We start from the raw sequence: 22,173 nt of genomic DNA, 5'->3' as shown, positions 1-22,173 counted from the left end.
TTCAAAACGCACTCGTTTAAATGCATTGGGCCTGAATGACCAATTAGAAATCGTGTGTAAAGCATGACCCTTTGATTGACAACTTCTAGAGCCTATTGCGGAGCAGGATAGAGAGAAGTTACATTTTACGTAGGCTCTGTATTTGTTGTGGTAGTCGTGCTTCCGATAGTGTTTGTGATTGACGAATGAAAGACGCGGGTAAAAGCCCTGGTGAATAACCAGTTAAAACGGCTAGTTGCTTTCTTTACTAATAATATAAGGCCAAATGTCATAATTTGTGAATAATATGCCAATTTAATGTAACACACTTTGATAATATTATTTTATAAATACGAAATAATAAGATGATAAATGTAATCATTACATTTTATTTGGAATATAAAGGTATAATATATACCTTTTGGTAATATTTATTTTTATAATGCTCTACTATGGGTGCACGATAAACAAAAAAGCCTCTGTCTGGATTTCTAATGTAACTTAGCAACTTGAGGGTTGGGCAAAGAACTCTGAAACAGATTTGTTTTGACAACAGACGCTTCTACAGCAAACATGGACAATAACTAAATTTCTACTAACTACTAACCTTTCTACTAAGTATTTTTAAAATGGCAGACCCAGTGGTTGACCAAATGACAAGGCTCAGATTGAAAATGTTGGAAAAGGTAAGTTGGTTTAATGTGATATTTCTCAGTTATACATAACTGACATGATATATTCTTTCTCTTTTGTTGACAACATACTATCATGAAACCACACTTGTCAATTAAAAGATTAATTTTATCATCTGTTTGCTAATTTTTAGAGACTGGAGAATGAGAGAAATGACAACATTGAACGAGAAGGTTCAGCGTTTTCCACAAGTACACAGACAGTATTGTTGTGAACTCCACTGTTGTTTTGTTTTTTTTAGAATTTTGAGAATAGTTTAGGAACAATATACATGATTGAAATGAATTGTGTTTTGCCTCTCTGGCTGAAATTCTGTCCTGAAAAGAAAAAAAAAGTTGCCAGACAAAAAGCCTGTTTTTCTATAGTAATCCTTGCAACAGTTTATAAATAAAACTAATCATGAAATATAAAAACAAAAACAGTTGAGCATGCCAAAAAAAGCAGAATACAACGTATATGACTAATGTCTTATATTGTGATTCCACAGGAAGTTATGATGGGCAGGCAGATGCATTACACAGTGCTCTGAGACGGAAGAGAAACCTCCTACAGAGACTGAAGGTATGTTTCACAGAGATGATATTAAAATCTTCTTTGCACGTAAAGAGTATCTATCTGTTTAGCTTTTTAAGATGATTAAACCAAAGGCAATCTTAAAGTGTCATGTAATAGTCAATAGAAATATTTTATCATGTAAATCACAAATATTAGTGTGCATTTGAGTATGTTTATATGCATTGACCAGGAACAGCATATGAAGGAGGATCTGGGAAGGCCTCACACATGGGGTGGATCTCATAGGCAATATCAACCTCTTCTTGGACCACTCCAGCCTGTGCCTCCTATACATATCCACCAAACTGCACCACCTGCTCCTCTTCCTCCTCTTGCCCCTCAGCCCCCTCAAATCATTCAACACACCGTATGGAAAGTTTTCTCACTTTTAGTTATATTGGTTTAATCATACACAGCATATCTGCATTTACTATACCAGTTCAATCAAATGGCTTCAAGCTATATTTATAGCTGTTCCAAAATATACAAGTACATAAATAATTTGTGTGCGTACAATATGTGTCTGTTACAATGCTTTGTTTTTGGCTCTCTTCTGATAATTTGTATTTCTCCTTCCACAAGGTTCCTCAACAGCCAGCCACCATTATCCAGCAGTTACCACAGCAACAGCCTCTCATAGCACAATTCCCACTTCCACAAACCTTTCCCTACAGATCAGGAAGTATTAAAGAAGGTATATATCAAAAGCAGAAAAAAAGTTACTGTATACTAAGACACAAAAGCAATTTTTTTACATGAATGTTTTTCATTGCATTTTTAAATAAATAGTATAAACTTTAATAAATAAGAATCTTCTATTAAAAGCAGAGAAGACATAGAGTACTAAATGGAGTTTAAACTACACTTTAAGATTTATACTAGGCCAAAAGTTCTCTTCTTTATTATTCTGATGACAGACATGGTGGAGTTGATGCTAATGCAGAATGCACAGATGCACCAGATCATCATGCACAATATGATGCTGAAGGCTCTTCCGCCAATGGCCATGTACCCGGGAGGAAGCAACAGTCAAATCACACCTCTAGTGTCACATTCAGGGCAGGTAACCATCTAGAGATGTTGTATTCCGCTTAAACGATGCTGATATGTGTAAAAAAGTGAAAGTGAAAGTGATGTGACATACAGCCAAGTATAGTGACCCATATTTAGAATTCGTGCTCTGCATTTAACCCATCCAAAGTGCACACGCACAGCAGTGAACACACACACACACACACCGTGAACACACACAGTTGTGGTTCTTACCTCAGTCGTGGTATTGCTGGCCAGAGCCTCGAACACCACAACCTTAGGGTTAGGAGTCAAACTCTCTAACCATTAGGCCACGACTTCCCCACAAAAAAACTAGCTCTCCCCGTCGGGGAATCGAACCCCGGTCTTCCGCGTGACAGGCGGAGATACTGTCCACTATACTAACGAGGAGTTAACTGATGTGTTTGATGTTGTTTAGGACCTTCAACATTCAACAATGAGAGGAGGGGTTGTCCATCATCACCATCACTATGGCTCTCATGTACCACCTCTTCCTCCAATTGGCTACTCTTTTTGGCCCTCTTTGATGCCAGCAGGACAAGCCGGGAACCATCAGCCATCAGTGCAGCCAATGATTGGTCCTGTAAATCTACCTCCCTTAAACACGTAAGAGTCATCAATGTAAAAATACCAATAAATAATAATAAAAATGTATTTAAAAACCTTTAAAAATCTTTGTTTAGTTTTAAATATACATTTAAAAATGGATCAGAAATTATTTGGGGCCAGTTGCTTACAGTATGTAAGTCTTGTCTCTAGTTTACAGAAGGACCTCATCTGAACTTTATTATTTTTTAAACCTAGTGTTTTTACAAATGTTTTTCAGACATACATGAGATTTTATTGTGAGATCTTACAAATACTGTATAGTACTAATGTTTTTGCCATCATTCTCCTAACTCGTGATTAGTTATTATTGGGTATTTTGTGCTACATTTCAATGTTTCAAAATGTTTCTAACATTCACTGATCAGTTATTGTGAATCATACAATCATAATATTCTCATGTTAACCTGTTTTGCCTTGAAGAATGGGAATTGATGCGGTGAACTCTCTGAGATAATCATACGGTAAATGTATTATCTTGTTCGCTAATATTAAATATTTTTCTAATAAGTTATAAGGTCTCCTAATTATTTTGATTATTTTTCGCTTTTACCTTTTTCCAGAAAAACTTCCAAGGGCAGACAGATCCCTCTTCATCTTCAAAGACAGATGATACATTGAAATGGATATCTGACATTAGTTTACAATGTATGTTTCAATACAGTTACATCATTGTTATTTATAGGGATTTGTTGTGATTTTAATGTTGTTGTATTGACCGAAGGATTAAATAATATAATATTAAATATCAGTGATATTTAAAAAATGAGTACTCAGTTTAATAAAAAAAAATGTTTTAAAGTCACGTGTGTAGTTGTCGAAGCTGTTTTGCCATACAACAGACCCTTTTAAAATTTACTTTTCATGTCTTTGCAGTGTAGTGACTTGTCATGCTTTATTTAAATAGACTATATTTTGTAATGCTGTCTTATGCAATATAAAGCATAGCTGAAGCTAAAACTGAGAATATGTAATGTCAAGTAGTTGCTGTTTAAAATACTGTATGCCTTTTTTCCGTGAAAAAACATAGAACATTCAATAAGTAAAACAAGCACTCACACTTAATATTTCTTCCGCTTTAAAACACGTGATCCTCAGTTGTGCATTTGATTGGTTGCATGATTTCTCCCGCGAAATATTTAACTAAAACTAATCACCTTACTCATATACCAACAATTCAAAATCAGCATACACTTAATATACAAATAAAACGTAAGTAATTTAATTTTGTTTAGTTTTTAACAAAACATTATTTCGTTTGTTCAATTTTATTAACTGTTTCTTGCACTGAACCCAGTGACAGATCATTACCAAGTACTTACTATTTGCTGCTCTGCAGCGCCCCAACTGACGGTGTGCAGTGGAGAGTGGGAGGGCTTTTAGCCGACAAGGAGCATTGCTGTGGTGTCGCGTTTGACAAATCAGTGACGCAGTATACGTACGGCTACGGAAGGCACGAGTGGGTCTGGGTTAATTTTTCGGTTTCAAAATCTTCAGTATAGACCGTCTATGGTATAGACCTGGCACTAACAAACGAGGTGGAGTCTTATTCATCGTGGTGGTTTGTGATGTATGAATGGATAGTTGACGGATTATCGTCGCTCTTCGTGCCTTTTTCTGGTGAGAAATCCGCAGCCTGGCCTAGTGAGCACGGGAACGGTGAAGCTCGAGCCGCGGGAACAGACGCGCTAGACAACAGTAACGTTAGGCCCGCCAAACGCAACTATCAAAGGTGTGGTACTTGTCCGTTTGTATTTCTCGTTTCTGAATAAACCTAATAACTATTGGTTTCTATTTTAAATAGCACAGAGTGCCTTGTATTTTGTGTTGTCAGTTTGTTACTTGTTCATTCACATGAACAATAGGTAGTGTGGTGCTATGTAGCATTTGTCCTCGGGGGCAGAAATCAGTCCAATGTAAACAATTCGTCAATAGACAATCTACTTTTAGCAAACAGTCACTGTCCTTGTCTCTAAATTAATAGGATAAACATAAAGTAAATTTACGAAATTATAATTATTACAGAGCTGTGCCTGCATAATATCAAAGAGTTAAGACTGCTATAAGAATGTTATTTAATGTGTGTGTGTGTGTGTGTGTGTGTTTGTTTGTTTACCTGTGAGTGATGATTTTTAAAGGAATTGATTATTTAAAAATAAAAACTTGCTGAAAATGTATTCACCCTCAGACCATCCAAGATCTAAATGAGTTTGTTTCTACATTGGAAAAGATTTAGATAAATTTAGCATTACATCACTTGCTCACCTATAGACCTATAAAGTGAATTGGTGCCGTAAGAATGAGAGTTCAAACAGCCGATAAAAGCGGCATAATAATCCACAAGTCATCCAGACAACTGCTGCCCATCAGTTAATGTGAAGTGAAAAGCAGTGTTTGTAATGAACAAATTCATCAAGTCATTAATAATCAATAGTCAATAATTTTAACACTTTCTCTAGTAAAAAAAAAGTACAGTTGTCCTCTCACATTAAAATACACTGACATATTTGTTTATAACAGTTTTAACTTGTAAATTGTGCTTGATTTGTGCATGTTACTTTCCAATGACTCTTTCACTGGATAGAGCTATATTATGGATAGAGGACTCATATGTTAGCTAGAAGCAATAGTTTGACGTTTAATGATGGACTTTTTCAATTTTCAATTGTTTCAATTTGTCCTCGGTTGCAGTGTGTACTCAGCTGATTGTGTGACCGAATATCCAGAGGTCAAAAGAGCAAGACATGGTAAATATTTAGATTATCTCTTCCATGTAAACAACAGTGCCTAACTGACATTTCTCAGCCACCTACCGTCAAAACTTTTATTCATATGTCTGTCGTTTTTCTACAGATGTGATTGTCAGGGTTGTCAAGAAGACTTTTGCAGGGATTGCAGGGCTGTTCCGATCAAAACACTACAGAAAGACAGAACATGAAAAACAGAAAGCCTTTACAGAGGTATGTTCATATAATCACTACTAAGCACTTGTAAATGCATGCATTGTACAGCCTTGGTTTCATGAACTGTGTCTTGTTTTGCTCACTGGTGGCTCAGGTTGGCACGATTGCCTTTATGGGTATTGATGACATACACAGCAACAGCCTGAGTTCGTGGATTGAGAGTGACGGGATGGGTGAGTGTGATCTCACTGCCCCATGTGTCTTTGTGATCTGGTAAAAATTGACACATGCATTACTGCTCAACTTTGAGGTCAATAAGATTGTTGTTGTTTGTGCACTGTACATAAAGTTTATTTTATACCTATCTACAGCCTGTCAGTTTAGTAATGATTTACAACTATCTCTCTTCAGATAAACCGATAGAAATTGGACCTAAAAATAAAGAAAGCACAGCAGCCAATGTCCACCACAACCCCCAGGCTTTATGGAAACCTGAGTAAGTATAATTTAGTCATATTTTCCATATTTTCGTCATATAATTTAGTTTTTTAGTCTTCTCAAAGCTTTTGTCATTTTTCACCTTATTAATGCATAGGCGTAATTTGCGTGTGGGACGGGTGAGACATGTCCCCACCACTTTTTGCCAGACTCGATATTGTCCCTACCATTTTTCAAAGTAATTGAAAAATATATTGCGGAAGGTATGTATTAAAGGGAATACAAGTTCAACAAATCATTCTTCATAATATAAAAATCGAATTAATAAAATGTTGACTCCTTACGCATTACTCATATCTCGTGCAGTGCAATAACAACGTGATTTGCAGCTATCGCACTTTTTGTAATGTCATTATAGCATTTTATTTTAAAAATGGAGTGCTTCCTTGTGCTAAGTAGGCCTGCCTTCTACTAAAGATGCCTTTAATAGAAATGCACCTTTTCATATGGACTACAATATTAAAGAATATTCCAAAATCGAGTGGGCGAGTTTTCATTATATTTATTTTATTATTCATATAAAAAATAATAATAACCTGATTTTGTTATGTTTACTATTAATTGCAGGCCTCCAGACTGCGACTGACAAATTTTATGAGCAGTAGCCTACACTGGCACGAACCACCGCATTGTTCAACGCATAAAAGCTGTGATTTCTGTTGCATATGACATCAAACAGCAACTTATTTTAACTGGGCAGCGCTTAGAGTATAGAGCGTAGTTTATCCTCGCCGCATCAGCAGGAGCGTGAAAGTATGCGCAGAAAAAATTACGTGAATATTGATGGTCTACACGCTAAAGTAAAGTAAAAGACCACTTCTTAAACCAGAGAAGGTGAACATGTTGGTATTCTTGTGGGGGGATAAACATGCATGTCATGGAGGCTCACTTTTATTTTTATTTATTATTTTTATTTTATTTCTCAGTGTTTGCTAAATGTTCTGTAATTTATTAGTCCTTATATAGCCTAATACAGCATGTAGTGTAGTCCTATGCCATGCCTCATCTTATTCGTTTTTGTTAATAAATGTTTTAGCTAGTTTGTCGTTGAGTCTAACTTTTTTTTTATAGCCAAGTTGTTGTGCATTTGAATTAAAAATAACAATGAATCCATCTTTTTTTTTTTCTTAAAAGGTGAAAGTTGTTTAGATGTAAGCAAAACAGACAATTATATTTTATTGTAAAACCTGACAAGATCGCGAAAGTGAAAGCATCTGAAGCCTGTCTTATAACACAGCAAACGAGAAGCTCCTGTTCACAAAATTCAAATCACAAATAATACTACTGCTGAAAAAGAACGGGTTGAATTTTAACCACTTTCGTTGCCATATAACTATAAACTATGATAAAATCTCATCAGCATGCATTGATTAATAGCATGTTGTAGCAAAATAAACAAATAAATAAATAAATGAAAATAAACTGTGCTCGTTAGAACTGAGAAAGTAAGTCGCAAAAGAACGACCAGTTTTTCCAACTGTAAACCCAGTCCCGAAGTAAATTAGGTTATTAAATAAAAAAAAACCTAGCAAAACGAGTTGTGCGGTCTCCCCACCACTTTTCAAAGCAAAGTTACGCCACTGTATTAATGGTTACATTTTCTGATGGGATGAATATAAAGTTTTAATGACTACATTTTTACGCGATTAAAGGAGAGCTTGTACATTTCTGTTCTAATAAAAAGAGCATCACGTGATTTTTTTTTTTTTGAATGATTTTCATTTTATAAATGCATCTTTACAAATAATTAATTAAAGCCTTTATTTCTGACATTAGTAAGCAAACCTTACCTATCAAATGAAGTATTATACAGAATATACTATACAGTATCTTAAGTCTTATTTCGATAACATATTTTGATAACTTATTTTGAGATACTTCTGCTTCGTAACTGTTAACCATATTCTGGATGGTTGCTGATACTAAAATGATTTGTCCTTTTGATGTCTGTGTATTTCTCTTCTTGAGCAGTGGAGCAATGCTGTACAAGGGAAGGCAGGACAAAGGCAGAGATGTACGCAGATCCCTGAAGCTTGTGCCGTCTTGCACCGCCCACGGGCTAAGCACAAGACCGGCTGAGATGGAGCATCCGAGCCGCACACACAAACCTTGCCTGACCGTGGAGGAGGTAGGGAAACTAAATTTTAATGTACTGGAAACTTAATTTATGTCTGTGATATCCTGAGCATCTCTCTTTTGAGTAGGCACTGAGAGAGAGCGATCGAGAGCATTATAGGAAGCTGGTAGAGATGGCGTCAGAGAAATACTCAAAGAGCAAGCCATTGCCGTTTGGACGGATGAAGCCTCCAATGTACGTGCGTAACCCCTTAGAACACTTTTAAAATTAGTGTAGCATGGCTAGAGAAAGTTAATGATATGTTCACTAAAATTTTTAGCACAACTTTCTCTGTTGATGGACACAAGGCAAATGGACACACCTCCATTAGTCGCACTACTGACATGAGCAGACCTGCTCCAGTCAGAGGTGAGCTTAATTACACCCACTGCTTTTCTTTTCCACTGTAACTATCTGAAATGATTTTGAACTTCTGATGTATTGCTTCCATTTTTAACCGTCAAATCAAATTTTTTGTTTTTGCCTTCAGCCAAACCTAATGTGTCTGCGTGGCGGGATCCACTGTTGCAAACTAAAGACAGGTAGCACTTTAACTTGGTTCAAAAGCATTAATGATTAATAAATGCATATGTGCATTTATTGTTTTTTAAATGCATTTATTTTTAAATCCATTATAGAACACTAGATGTTAATCGAAGCACTACAGCAAGTGACATCAAGGAAGGAGCCTTGATTAATCAAACTGCAAGAAAAATTGTAAGTGCTTATGGTCTTTTTCATGTAATGCAAGAGGTGATGTCTACAGATGAACAAGTATTAAAATATTAATCTGAAGCTTTATTTATTTGAAATCAAAGATTGAAAGGATTTGAGAAAACAGCGTTCTGTGGCTTTATTATTATTTTTGTTTTTATTATTATTAATATAATTATTATTAGTCTGTTCTGTAATTTTTTCCCCTCTCTTCCTCACCCTCTGTCCAGCCTGTAGATGTGGATCTGTCAGCTCAGGTTGAAGCCAGGTTGAACCTTAAGGAGAAAGAAATAGTGGCAGGACCGTCGCTACCTTCCAGATCTGAACTGATTACAGATTCAGTGAGGCGCGGTGAGGAGGAGTTTCCCAGACTGACCAAGGTTAGTGTCTCAAACTGTCTTATTTTCTTGGGTATAATATCAGTGAAATGTGTGTGAACCCCCCTTTTTTTTAAATGAAGACTTCATCAGAATATAATTAATGATGTTTATGTAATTGTGCAATTCTTTTTCACTTGCAGTTCACTGTCAAATTGGTTCCTTTCTTTTTGCTTTCAGTCATAGTGTTGTCTTTGTATCATGTAACAGGAGATGCAGCAGGAAGTGAGTGCTGCTCTTGCTCAAACTGATCCAAACCTGGTTCTGTGCAGTGCTTTCAAACTGCGTATCACACAGAGGGATCTGGCAACCCTGCAAGAGGGCAGCTGGCTCAACGATGAGGTAGCATCATTTTAAAAGGTTTCTTAGGAATGGACAATATATTGGTACCATACTGGATAACTTTTAAGTATTGGCAGATATTGGATATTTAGTTGTATATTGATTTTTCTGCTGTTTTTTACAATACTTTTGCCTAGGGCTGTGCGATTAATCGAAATCCAATCGAAATCGTGTTTTGAGACGTTGCGATTTGCTAATCGTAAAAGCCTGTGATGTGGATGCGATATTACTCTGTTCCAGAGGATATGCATGACTGCAGCCTTGGGTGACAGTCTTACTTGCCAATAGAGTGAGCGCACCTCTGTTCTCCCCAATCAGCTCTGCTCTAGCCAACTGTGTAAATGCCCACTATTTAAAAAAAAAAAAAAAAAAAAAAAACGGAAAGCAGACGAGAGACAGAGTGTGATTATGGCCTTTACAGGGTCAGGTCAATAGTTAGGCAAATTAAAACTAAAGAAAACCGTTATGTAACTTAAGCTTTGAAAAGAGAGACAACGAACAAAAAGGATAATTTAAAAGAGATGCGTCACAATGCATATCAAGAGCATCTCTTATTGCATGTTCGCTATTCCCAATTCAGAAGACCGCACACACAGCCTGTGTCTCTGAATGCTTCTCATACTCGCCCCTCTCTTCCCCACGCGGCGCGAATCCCACGTCACGGACGAGCCATTCACACTTGCCACACTCACACAGCCTGTTTCGTAACACTCGGTTATATTCTTGCGCGGGCCTGCACCGCAAATCTCCACGAGAGCATCTGGCAGTATGGTTGAGGCTTGACACACGTGCGCAACCTGCGTCGACTCGCGCTTGGCTCTGCGTTTAAAACGAATGTAAATTTAGTTTAACTGCTTGCTAATTTCACTTGGATGAAATTAAACATTACTAAAGAATTTTAATGCTCTGTGAAAGTTCATATTTAAAAAAAACAATAATAATGTCAAATAGTCTTGAGCAAATTTCAACATATGTCATTCTTTCATAGTGTACATTATGAAGTGTAAATATACTTGTGGTGTGTGGTCATTTTTGTATTAAATATATTTATAGAATTTTTTATATTTTATATTGGTTACTGGCCATAACATGAAATAAACTGTTGTTTCCATTTTAGTCTTTCAAAGTCTTAAATCAGAATTTGTGTCATTTGTGACCTCTCTCTAATTAAATAATTAGACAAACATTGATCAAATAATTAATCGAATTAAAACCCTGTCACTTTCAGGTGATCAACTTCTACATGAATCTCGTGATGTCCCGCAGTGAGCAGGAAGTAGGGGGCAGGAAGGTCTACTCTTTCAGTACCTTCCTCTTTCCCAAGTTGCATAGCGGTGGACATGCTGCAGTACGGCGGTGGACTAAGGCTGTAGACCTCTTCCTGTATGACATCATTCTGGTCCCCCTTCACCTGGGCGTTCACTGGTCCCTTGTTGTGAGTAATAAACTCTACGTATCATAAATTCAAACATTAGAAACTCTTAGAACTTGAACTGTGGCACAGTAAAAAAGACAGTTATTGGATTGTTGATTGGCTTTCATTAGCATATAAAAAAATGCTTATTTTAGAATTCACATGTGTTTGTGTTATGAGGTTTGGATTTGTATATAATGTAATTCTTCCTTTTACCATGGTAGGCTGTTGACTTCAAATCAAAGTCTGTACGATCATATGATTCCATGGGTCAAAGGCATGATGACATCTGCAACATGATTTTGTAAGTGATAATGTGCAATGTGCGTGCATAATTATGTATAATAATGTCATCATACTGGATATACTGTGCTGCATGTACTGTGTAGCTAAAATGAGGTGTTGTGTAATTTAGCTTTTGTGCTGAAGAGGTGAAGTGTATGCGTGTAAAAGTTAGCGCTTTCAAGGGGGACTGTGCTTGTTTATATTATTAGCCTAATGACTGTATCTGTCCAATAGGCTTTATCTGAAAGAGGAGTTCAAGGTGAAGAAGGGCAAAGATTTGGACACGTCAAAGTGGAACTTGAGCAGTCTACGACCTTCTGTAAGCACATGTATAGATGTACACATGTAATATTTCAGGGTTAAAGCTACAAGAACTCCGTGATCACCAGATTTAAAAAAAATCATCATTGTCAAATAGGTCCACAAGAGGGCAGAACATAAATATAAATGGAACAGCACTATTTGCAAAAGAAAAAAAACAAAAACAAGTATGAGTCTGTACTGTTTAAAATGTATTTTTATATTTTGAAAAAAAAAATCTACTTTAATTTTAGTTTGTTTTAGTTTTTTTTTTTTTGATGTCTCTAATTTTGTTCATTTTGATTTATTTGCTTTAGTTTTAGTTTAGCTATTTTAGTACTTCAAGCTAAACTAAAAAAAAAAAAAAAATCTTGGCTTTAGCAAATACCATTCCAATAAATTTTCTATTTTTCTATTTCAGTTTATTTATTTTATTTCAATTAACAGAACATTTGTGTGTGTGTGTAATTTTACTTAAATATAATACCTCTTTTTTTGCACTTAATTGCATTTTTAAAAATGAAATTCAACCAATATTCCAAGTTCAAAATATTAACTTGACTGCTGTAGAAGAGCGTTTCATTCTGTCTTAATACATAATATTGTTTGTAGGAGATCCCTCAGCAGAAGAATGGGAGTGATTGTGGTGTGTTCGTATGCAAATATGCTGATTATATCTCCAGAGGACGCAACCTCACATTCAGACAGGTACTTTGTGTATACACAGACTAACACATGCACATTAATACATGTCTCAATAATACATGCATCTCTCTCTCTCTCGGTCTCTCTCTTTCTCTAGAATCATATGCCATATTTCAGGAAAGCTATGATCTGGGAGGTCCTCAATCAAAAGCTGCTGCAGTAGGAGCATTGGGAATGTCGTACTGACTGAATCAGATTTACCAAAGCACAGGACCACCATTCATCTGTCCCTTCTGCCCTTTTCTAGAGATATTTGGCTTTATATTGGCAAAATTCCACCCAATTTTTCTAACAGACAGTGGATTGCTGGTTTTAGGCTGGGTTTCTTTGCACTAATAACCAATCCCTACTGTACGAATCCAAACACTATAAGCGCAAATGTGAGCAGAACACTGGATTGGGCTGTGAGCAGGTGGAAGCCTCATTAGCGTTTGAGGCTAGAATCGTTCTCATTCCAAGAATGTAGTCTTATCGCCCCCTACAGGTTATACTGTGAGACTTTCCCAACTCACAGAAGTAGCTGTTGATGTTCTCATGTTTAGTTACGATGGGGGACTATAGTTACAAAATGGACCTTATTTTCAGTAAGAGTTTCTTGGCGTGGGGATGTTATAGTTACGTATCTCTTTTTACATCATATGTGCATTAATAAGGAATGATAAGAATATTTATTTTGTTTGAATGAGATGCAGTGATGTCTGCTTAGTATGTCAAGACTTGTGTGTTTTAAAACCTACAATGTTACCCATTAGTGTCAGAGCATCCTAATAGCAAGGTTTCATGTGCATGGCGATGATGGTGCTTGCACTGAAAGCAACAGTATTCAGTGGATCTCTTGTTTCTTTTGTGTCTCTAAATAGTCCTGGCCTCCAAGTGCCTTGTTCCAAGAGCATCTCATTTTAAAGCCATTAAAATATTGTGGTTTCACAACTGTTTCTGGAGCATTTGAACAAGCTTGTTTTGTAGTTATCAACTTAACCCAAGTAAATACAGAGTTGGATGACTAGGAGGGGAATGCATTGGTCTTTTTTTTTAGATTCTATATATTCATAATCCCAATGGCTGTATTAGACATTAATATTCATCTGGAAATGTGGAACAGTGAAGTTGTGCCAAACGGACATTTGAGTGGTTCATTTCTGCAATATTCCTCTCTCATCCAGAAATGCAGGATCAAAAAGTGCTTTAATTCTGACTTGAAGTAAAAAAAAAAATCTATATTTATTTGTCCTATGAGGCTCTTCTGATTGAGTGCATATCCTGGAGTGGACTTGTATGTGAGAATGGAGAGTGTTTGGATGTACTTATGTACTTCAGTGGGTGAGCTGGCTGAGTTCTGATGCAAGCTTTAATACAGGAAATGAAAAGGCCCGCTGCAAATGAGCCGTTTTATGTCACTAATGCAGAATGTTGGTCATTATTTTTGTAAGTAATAAAGATGTGAATTTAAAAAAAAAAAACATGTCTTCTGTCTTCCAGTGAGAAAGTAGGTCAAATATAATATAGAGAGAGAGAGCTACTCCGGTCAAATTCAAGAAATTGTGAAACATTTTTAATTGGTAATTAAAGTACAGCATAAAGCAATTAAAAACCTAAATAAACATTTGATGGCCAATTTGGTTACACCACTGTTTAAATGTTTGGGGTGAATGTTAGCTCAAAAGGGAATGTATATAAATAATTACAATTAATTATGATTGAATACAATTATTTATATCAGGTGCCAGTAGTAACTGCAGCAGAATTAAATTGCAATCAACTAATCTGTTTGTCCAGCAAACATCCAGTGTAATTTCATAACAACTCTTAAGAAATTCTATTTTCTTAGCCACAGAAAATAAATTTCTTCCAGTACTGCTTTAGAGCATGTAGCTCAGGGTTACCAACCCTGCTTCTGGCGATCGACTGTCCTGCAAAGTTTAACTCCAACCCTAATCAAACACACCTGCCTTTAATTTTTAAGTGAGCCTAAAGACCTAAATTAGTTGCTTCAGGTGTGTTTGATTAGGTTTGGAGTTAAACTTTGCAGGACAGTCAAGCAGGGTTGGGTACCCCTGATGTAGCTAGATCTAAACCTGAAAGAGCCTCATGTAATTTGTGCACAAAAGTAGTTGAGGCATGCCGTGTGCAGCTGCTCGGATACAGTGGAAGATGGGAAGGTGATGAGAGAAGAGACTAGAAGCAAGCCTTTTAAGTTCTGTGGCGATCACACCTCGGGGATCAAAGAGCCAGTGAACTTTTGGAGGGAAAGTTTACAACTCTTTGTCTTCGATCATGGTATTTTGCATATGTTACTGGATTTTGTGTTGATGCAAAAACTCTTAAAGACTGTTAGAACACTAATATGTTTCATAGGTATCAACATATAATATACAATCTCATTTAGAGCATCAAATGGTGGAATCATATACCAAACATGATATAGGAGAGGTTATATTAACTAGCTATTGATTCTATCATTTCACATGCATAAAACAGAAAACAATACCAAAGACTATATACAAGAAAGTAATAATCATACGCAAAATGTCCTGGAGATAGGACATATGAATAGTGAAGGAGTTAGTATTTATATTATTATGTGTCTTTTTCAAGAGGGAGCATTAAGAAGGCAAACTCCATTGGGTCATAAAGTTTATCTGGACTGGCTGAGGAGTCCTGGTTGCCATGGTAACCAGGGGCCTGGGGGACCCCGTCTGGTTTTTGGGTGAGGGGGTCTGTTGGATTATTTTTTATTTATAATGTATAATTGTGTTCCTGATTGATTCAAATGCTATATATATTTATTCTTGGAAAAACAAACTCAAAACTTTTTGTATACACACACACACACACACACACACATATATATTCAACATTCAATTCAAAACTTTGTTCAAATTCAAACCATCATTTAAAATTCAAAACTTTAAAATGTAATTTTTTAATTGTAAACATGGTAAACAAACATGGAAAATATTTCAATCAGCACATGAATTGGTGAATCCTTTCATTTTTGCTCTTGACATTCTAGTGTTTGTCGTTTAAGTTCTCGATGCTACACGATCAACAGATTAACATGTATTTTTCTATTAATCACACTATTCTGAACATATTGGGGCCAACAGGTGCCAAATACACACAAATGTAACCTTGCACTATCCTGGCTTTCAGTTCACATGCTCTCTGTAAACAGGTCCATGGTGTCCTGTTCGTGGGAGACAACTGTCAGCGAAGCACTTCCTGCTCTGTGATCACGTGATCTACAGGCTAATTTATTGATAGGCCTGAATTATTCAGACAGCACAGTATGTTCAAAAACGTAGCAGCTGGTCTACATGTGATGAAATAAATATCTGCTCTAGCTTTTTAATCTGTTATCTTGTCCATTTGTATCTGGATATATAAGAAACCCCATCTTATAACTGATGTAAATGAACATTATGGACAATATGTAAACAAAGCGACACAAAATTAGCACCAAGTATTGTTTCTGAGATAAGTCTTTTTTTAGTTTGCATTATTAGTATTATACTGTATTATGTGTATTTTACAGATTTTCAGTTATTAGAGTCACAATGTGTATACCAGTCAAAACTTGAGAATAATTCAGCTTTTTTTAAATTAATGCTATTAGACGAAGTCCCTTATGTTCACTAATGCTGCATTTATTTGATCAAAAACAAATAAACTAAAATAAAAACATTAATATTGTGAAATATTGTTACTATTTAAAATGAACTGTTAACTGTATTTATATATATTTTAATAATTTATTCCTGTGATGGCAAAGCTATTCCAGCAGCCATTAATCCAGTCTTCAGTGTAACACAATCCTTCAGAAAACATTCGATGTGGATTTGGTGCTCAGTTATTAATAATACCTCTTAAAATGATAAATGCTGAATAATTAATTTTGCTGCATAATATATATATATATATTTTTGTGGAAACTGTGATGCTTTTTTCAGGATTTTTAACAGAAAGTTAAATGAACAGTATTTTATTTAAAAAAAAATAGAATTCTTTAACATTTTAAATGTATTAAATGTCACTTTTGATATATTTGTGAACCTTGCTGAATTCAAATATTAATTTCTTCTCCTTCCTTCTTCCTTTACTCAAACTTATGAACTGTATTACACTTTCCACAATAATTTCAAGCATCACAACTTTTTTCTATATTGATAATAATCAGAAATGTTTCTTGAGCAGCAAATCAGCGTATTGGAATGATTTCTGAAGGATAATGCAACACTGAAGACTGGAGTAATGGCAGCTGGAAATGTAGCTTTGTCACCACAGAAATAAATTAATTGTACTGTAATATTTCACAATATAATTTTTCTACTGTATTTTTTAACAAATAAATGAGGCCTTGGTGACACTTTCAACATTATTCAAAAAAAATCTTAATTATTCCAAAGTTTTGGCCAGTAAAGTAGATACTAGATAATTATTATTTAACAACTATGATACTATGGGTTATAATAATGTGGTAGCACTTTATGTTACAGTCCTGTTCCTCATGTACATACTATGTACTTATTATAGTAATTACAATAACTATGTAATAACTAGGTACTAACCCTGAACCTACCCCTAAACCTAACCCTACCCCATGTAGTTGCCTTGTATTACCAGAACTTTCTTAGATAAATACACTGTAAGTACACTATAAGTACATTTTAGTACATGCACTGTAAAATAAAGTGCAACCAATAATGTCCTCTCAAACAAGCTGAGAAAAGAAGGAAACATTATATATAAATCACTAAACAAATTACTTAATAATCAGATTGAGGTCAGATGTTTTCGAATTGGTTGAAATCATCTGTTTTACAATGTCAGTTCTACTAACAATGTGCAAAGTACATTCTTGCTTTCATAAAATGTGTTTTTGCCAAAATGAAAGTTTTACATCTTGTGGTCATGTTGCACAACATTTGCATGATAATCACGCTGGGAGTTCCTCCAGGCCATTTCTCACCTCATAGTTTTATGCCAGAGGTCAAAACATGGTACAGCGTGGAGACGGACATATTTGTTTCCCCCTGAAGAACACTCCAGGCAGCCGTAGACAGTCTCGCGTCTCTGGTGGCCCATTCCACACAAGGCACACAGTCCTTTAGGTATGTTATGGTTGAGCAGATTTACACGTGTGTGCTTCTCATCCTGCAGGTAGGCCGTGGACAGGTCAGTCATGCTGGCAGCCTTCTCATAGTAGTCCGTCACATCATCCATGTACATATCAGAGTGAGTGAGCTCCTCAAACGTCCTGTCATCTACAATAAGCACAGAGTGACAAATCAAGTTAAATGTGGAATAGCTCTTCAAGATTATTTTCAATATTGCAGATACAGATATGACAACAGAAGTTGTATCACCTGCTCTGAAAGGATTTCCATAGATGATTCCCGACAGGAATCTCCTAAGTCTTCCAACGGAAAAGCGTCCGATGAATCCCCCAAGCTGCTCACGGATCTGTTCCCTCTCAAACCCTCCTACTGACTCTGGAGCCACACATATGTCTGACCGAAGTTCAGAAAAAAGTCATTAGATAAAGCTAGAAACATTTGAAAATCTAAACCGATCTATGAGTGGACTTAATAAGTAATACTATACTATAGACTACTGTTCAAAGTCTGGGGTTGGGGTAAAAAAAAAAAAAGTGCTCACTGGGGCTGCATTTATTTGATCACAAATATAACAGAAACCGTGACATTGTGAAGTTTTTGTTATTATTATTCATCATTTTAAAATAACCTTTGTGTTTTAATATATTTCTAAATGTAATTTATTTATGTGATGGTAAAACTGAATTTTCAGGAACCATTAATGTAGTGTCACATAATCCCTCAGGATTCACTAATGTGCTGATTTGGAGCTCAAGAAACATTATCAGTGTTTAAAACCATTTAAGCCATGCTTATGTTTGTGGGTAAAGTGTATTTTATGATTCTTTGAGGAATAGAAAGTTCAAAAGAACAGCATTTGAATATTTGAAATAGTATTTTTTGAAACATTGTCTTTATTATCACTTTTGACCAATTTGATGCATTCTTGCTGAATAAAAATATGAATTTATTTATATATATACTGTATACAAAAAAAAAAAAACATCTTACTGACCCCAAGACAGAACACTACACAGTTGGAATTATGAAGTCATTTTTGCTTACCTAGACGTCCATCAAGACGCACATAAAGCTCCAACACACTGAATGCTATGGTCGTGTGGGCTGGAATTACAATGGCTTTATCTCGACCTTTAGGGTTTCGACCATCATCTATCTGGAACTATGTGAGAAGTTAAAAGAGTATCAGAGAACAACCAATTTTACTGCCAGATATACTATTTGGTGGGCAAACTTGCATTTGTTTACCCTCATGGTAGTTCCTCGCACTCCAGCGTGGACGGTGAGCGAGCACTGGCGCGTGGTGCGGATACTCTCCATCACAACACACAGGACAGTCCGCCCACTCTCTTTGGACTGACGGATCAAACAGTGATCCAGGTCAACTTTTCTGATAGAAAAAGAAGTGAGAGGAGAATAATTTGTGAGAAAAAGAATGTGAGAACGCACGTTTTTGGAAAAACAAGAAAAAATAGGAAAATAAATTACTTGGGAATCAAGGAAACCTTTTTTTGTGAGCGAATTTAAGGTTTCTTGAGAGTCAGTGGGAATGCAAATTTTTTAAAGCCAACCCAACATTTTTGTGAGCGAATGCAAAGTTTCTTGGTGGAATGCAATACTTTTGAGAGAAAAGGCTAACGTTTTGTGAAGGGTTGGCGGCGATAATAATCCGTAAAACATTTTTGAGAAATGATTTTTGGAGCAAATAAAATGGTTGACAAGCAAATGCAAAGTTTTCTGAATGAATTTTGCTTCAGTGAATGGTTCTAGGTTTTTCATACAGTCACTTGTCGCCAGTCTATTGGCCTAACAATATAACCTGTCTGCAAAAGTGTAGTGATAAAAACAGTGAACATTCCTAGTGCTGCTGGTCCAAATACTAGCTCCCAGACAATTTTGAGGGCTGGAACTAACTGTTGTAGGCTATATATAAAAATAAGCATTTTTTTTTTATTATTTACCTCGCATTGAGTTCCCTCAGTAATGTTGGAACCTCCACCTCATGCTTGGTCACAATTCCAAATGAAGCCTTTACTGCCACAGAATCTGAACCACTCACGTTTACCCCCACCTCGTGGATCAGATGGTTGCCCAAACGCCCATTTAGGGCAACATCAGACTTGTCCTCATAGTTCAGGAGCTGATATGAGGAGACACCTGTAAAAGTAAAGGTGACACACTCCTCTGATACTTGCAGTATGCATGTCATGCATAAACACCTTCATTCATAACAAGTGTTTTAACTTAAAACTCTATGTTTTATTGAATGTTTACATGACTTTCATCTATACTCGTGTAGCTATTTTATATTTCTAACTCACCTGCTGTGATCTCTTTCTCTCCCACGAGTATGTCTTTCAGTGAGAAAGGGGTTGTGGCATATTTGGTCTTCTTCCAGAAATGTCGTCTTCTTTTCCTCGTCACCAGACTGAGGGGTTGATATCGGTCCGCTTCACTTAGACTGGGCACAGGGACTAGGCGTCCAGTGTTCCCCACCTGCTTCACAAAGTTTTTAGTTGCTGCCGCAAACATGACTGTATAGTTCACCAAAGCTTGAACATATTGTTACTGTATATGTTCATTCAGAGTAGTTTGAATTTGAGTTGGTTCTAGCTGTGGCAACATCGCTACCTGTTCGAGCCTAAATGAGAAGCAGAGGTGCTGCTTGGGTTTGTCCAACCAGATCATCAATAATAAAGTGTCTGTAAGCTGATCAGAGTGTTCTCTGCCATATGTGTAGTGTCTTATCTGGTTCAAATAAATAGACCTGACACCATCACATCTGTTATAACAAACTCCCTCTAAATTAGAACATACATTGTAGTTAAGTTTAAAGTGAATATATTTACCTGGTTAATTGTTTCATTTTATTTTGTAACAGAATTCAATTAGCTTGATTGTTCTGTAATTACCTTGTTTAATGAGATTTTTAATGTATACATGATTGAAGATCTGATGATCAGTTTTTAGTTATTTCTTGTTATATTGACCAGTGTTGCGTTTCTCAAAGTAAGCTAAAATTGAGAGACCATTGGTGGCAATAATTCTATAATCTACTGTATTCAGGCTTACAATGCTTTTGGGAAATGCAGCCCAGATCAACTTCATCCAGAAAAATAATAAATTATTCAAAGTAGAAATGAAACAACATGTGCAAGAGATAAATCATGTTTTACCAGAATAGCATCTGAAGAATAACAGCTTCTGCTTTGAGTTTTAAACTATTTTAAGGTCTGTTACATTTAAGATGAACCAGATAATCTACAATCTGTGAAGATGTATAAAGTCTGGTTTTTGAAGAGATTCACATAAATTGTGAAATAAACTGTGGTTTAAAAATGACTAAAAGACGTTTCTCACCTTATAAACAAACCAGGCTGTCTTTTTCCTATACACTAACAAAGCATGTGTAGACTTTATACAGTGGTGGAAGTGAACCTGTGTGTCTGTATGAAGCAGTTTGCTAAAATATATTTATTCTGCAGCGTACAAGGTTCTTTTGGCTAAAATATATTTACGCAACGACTCATTCATTCATGACCTCATGTGGCTCCTCTTTATGTCCACTGATGGGTGGAGAGAACTGAGGTCCATTACTGTTGAAGGCACACTGGTAAAACATTAATGGAGAAAAAGAGCTTTTGTAAAGAGTTGTTTATAGTTTCTAGAACACGGCTGGTACAGTAATACATTGTGATTGCAGCCAAGAACATCCTGAGGTCACTGTGTTAGTGAGGCAATTATGACGATAAGGTGGGAGAATATTTGCAATGGGAATAAACTTCTTCATTTGGAACTGTACAAACAACTGTAATGACATGAATAGGAGGGAAACAGTTTAACAACCTATATTTGTCTTGAAGTAATTTGCCTTCTCAGATGTAGAAAGATTTGTGCAATTAGGCTGGCCGAGTATGAATGGCCAATCCTGTACTGGTTGCAGAATGAACCCCCTCCCACCAAAGATTCTTTAGAGGGTTCATATAAATCTGTTTTTTAAAAGATACTTCACACATAAATGTAAATTTTTTCATAATTTATGTTGTTTCAAGCTGTATGAATTTCTTTCTTCTTTGGAACACAAAGTCTTGTCCATAAAATGAAAGACAATAAGGGGCTAATGTGCATCACAGTTGAAAGTTTGGGGTCAGTATAAAATTTTTTATGTTTTTGAAAAAAGACTCTTATGCCCACAAAGGCTGCATACAGTCAAAACATTGAAATGTTATTACAGTTTTACAGTTCAATTTTAAAACATTTTAAAATACATTATATTCCTGTGATGGCAAATCAGATTTTTTTTTGCAGTCATTACTTTTCAGTGTCACATGATCCTTCAGAGATCATTCCAATATGCTGATTTGGTGATCTAAAATCTTGAATCTCCTTTGAATTCTTTAAATAGAATGTTAAAAAACAGCATTTGGAAATCTTTTGTAACATTATTGCCACTTTTGATCAATTAAATGCATCTTTGCTGAATATAAGTATTAATTTCTTTCAAAAAAGCCCAAAT

At 35.8% G+C, this 22,173-nt stretch overlaps 3 protein-coding genes and 1 non-coding gene across 7 annotated transcripts; 2 read left to right on the top strand and 2 right to left on the bottom strand.

Moving 5' to 3' along the window:
* The first annotated feature begins 149 nt into the window (after nucleotides 1–149).
* zgc:112416 (uncharacterized protein LOC550509 homolog) lies at nucleotides 150–3,792 on the top strand. 3 transcript variants are annotated; one of them, XM_059571502.1, is made up of 8 exons: nucleotides 150–665; nucleotides 806–845; nucleotides 1,160–1,233; nucleotides 1,418–1,594; nucleotides 1,810–1,921; nucleotides 2,145–2,290; nucleotides 2,699–2,886; nucleotides 3,450–3,792. In XM_059571502.1, the coding sequence occupies exons 1-8, from the start codon at nucleotides 609–611 to the stop codon at nucleotides 3,505–3,507; spliced, it is 852 nt and encodes a 283-aa protein (XP_059427485.1). In that variant the 5' UTR covers nucleotides 150–608; the 3' UTR covers nucleotides 3,508–3,792. The 3 variants fall into 3 exon arrangements, with proteins under 3 accessions (XP_059427485.1, XP_059427484.1, XP_059427486.1); XM_059571501.1 differs by having other exon boundaries at nucleotides 157–665; nucleotides 806–863; nucleotides 3,450–3,789; XM_059571503.1 differs by lacking the exon at nucleotides 3,450–3,792 and adding an exon at nucleotides 3,310–3,356 and having other exon boundaries at nucleotides 158–665; nucleotides 806–863.
* Nucleotides 2,599–2,670, bottom strand: trnad-guc (transfer RNA aspartic acid (anticodon GUC)). The gene has a single exon. It is a non-coding gene; the product is annotated as a tRNA-Asp (tRNA).
* A 489-nt stretch (nucleotides 3,793–4,281) lies between the features above and the next one.
* senp2 (SUMO specific peptidase 2) lies at nucleotides 4,282–13,510 on the top strand. 2 transcript variants are annotated; one of them, XM_059571499.1, is made up of 17 exons: nucleotides 4,282–4,618; nucleotides 5,578–5,633; nucleotides 5,740–5,846; nucleotides 5,944–6,022; nucleotides 6,201–6,285; nucleotides 8,256–8,415; nucleotides 8,492–8,598; nucleotides 8,684–8,772; nucleotides 8,894–8,945; nucleotides 9,042–9,120; nucleotides 9,348–9,497; nucleotides 9,705–9,836; nucleotides 11,065–11,271; nucleotides 11,475–11,554; nucleotides 11,770–11,854; nucleotides 12,448–12,543; nucleotides 12,638–13,510. In XM_059571499.1, exons 1-17 carry the CDS (start codon nucleotides 4,455–4,457, stop codon nucleotides 12,701–12,703), a joined length of 1,794 nt encoding a protein of 597 aa, XP_059427482.1. In that variant the 5' UTR covers nucleotides 4,282–4,454; the 3' UTR covers nucleotides 12,704–13,510. The 2 variants fall into 2 exon arrangements, with proteins under 2 accessions (XP_059427482.1, XP_059427483.1); XM_059571500.1 differs by having other exon boundaries at nucleotides 4,283–4,618; nucleotides 8,259–8,415.
* A 3,829-nt stretch (nucleotides 13,511–17,339) lies between these two features.
* Nucleotides 17,340–20,189, bottom strand: pjvk (pejvakin). The gene is made up of 6 exons (XM_059570237.1): nucleotides 19,979–20,189; nucleotides 19,619–19,814; nucleotides 18,906–19,047; nucleotides 18,702–18,819; nucleotides 17,996–18,050; nucleotides 17,340–17,848 (listed from the first exon to the last, which is right to left on the bottom strand). Exons 1-6 carry the CDS (start codon nucleotides 20,187–20,189, stop codon nucleotides 17,506–17,508), a joined length of 1,065 nt encoding a protein of 354 aa, XP_059426220.1. The 3' UTR covers nucleotides 17,340–17,505.
* Between the last annotated feature and the right edge of the window lie 1,984 nt (nucleotides 20,190–22,173).

The sequence above is a fragment of the Carassius carassius genome, chromosome 17 (genome assembly GCF_963082965.1).
Source record: "Carassius carassius chromosome 17, fCarCar2.1, whole genome shotgun sequence".
Taxonomy (NCBI): domain Eukaryota; kingdom Metazoa; phylum Chordata; class Actinopteri; order Cypriniformes; family Cyprinidae; genus Carassius; species Carassius carassius.
This window is presented reverse-complemented; position numbering and strand designations above follow the sequence as displayed.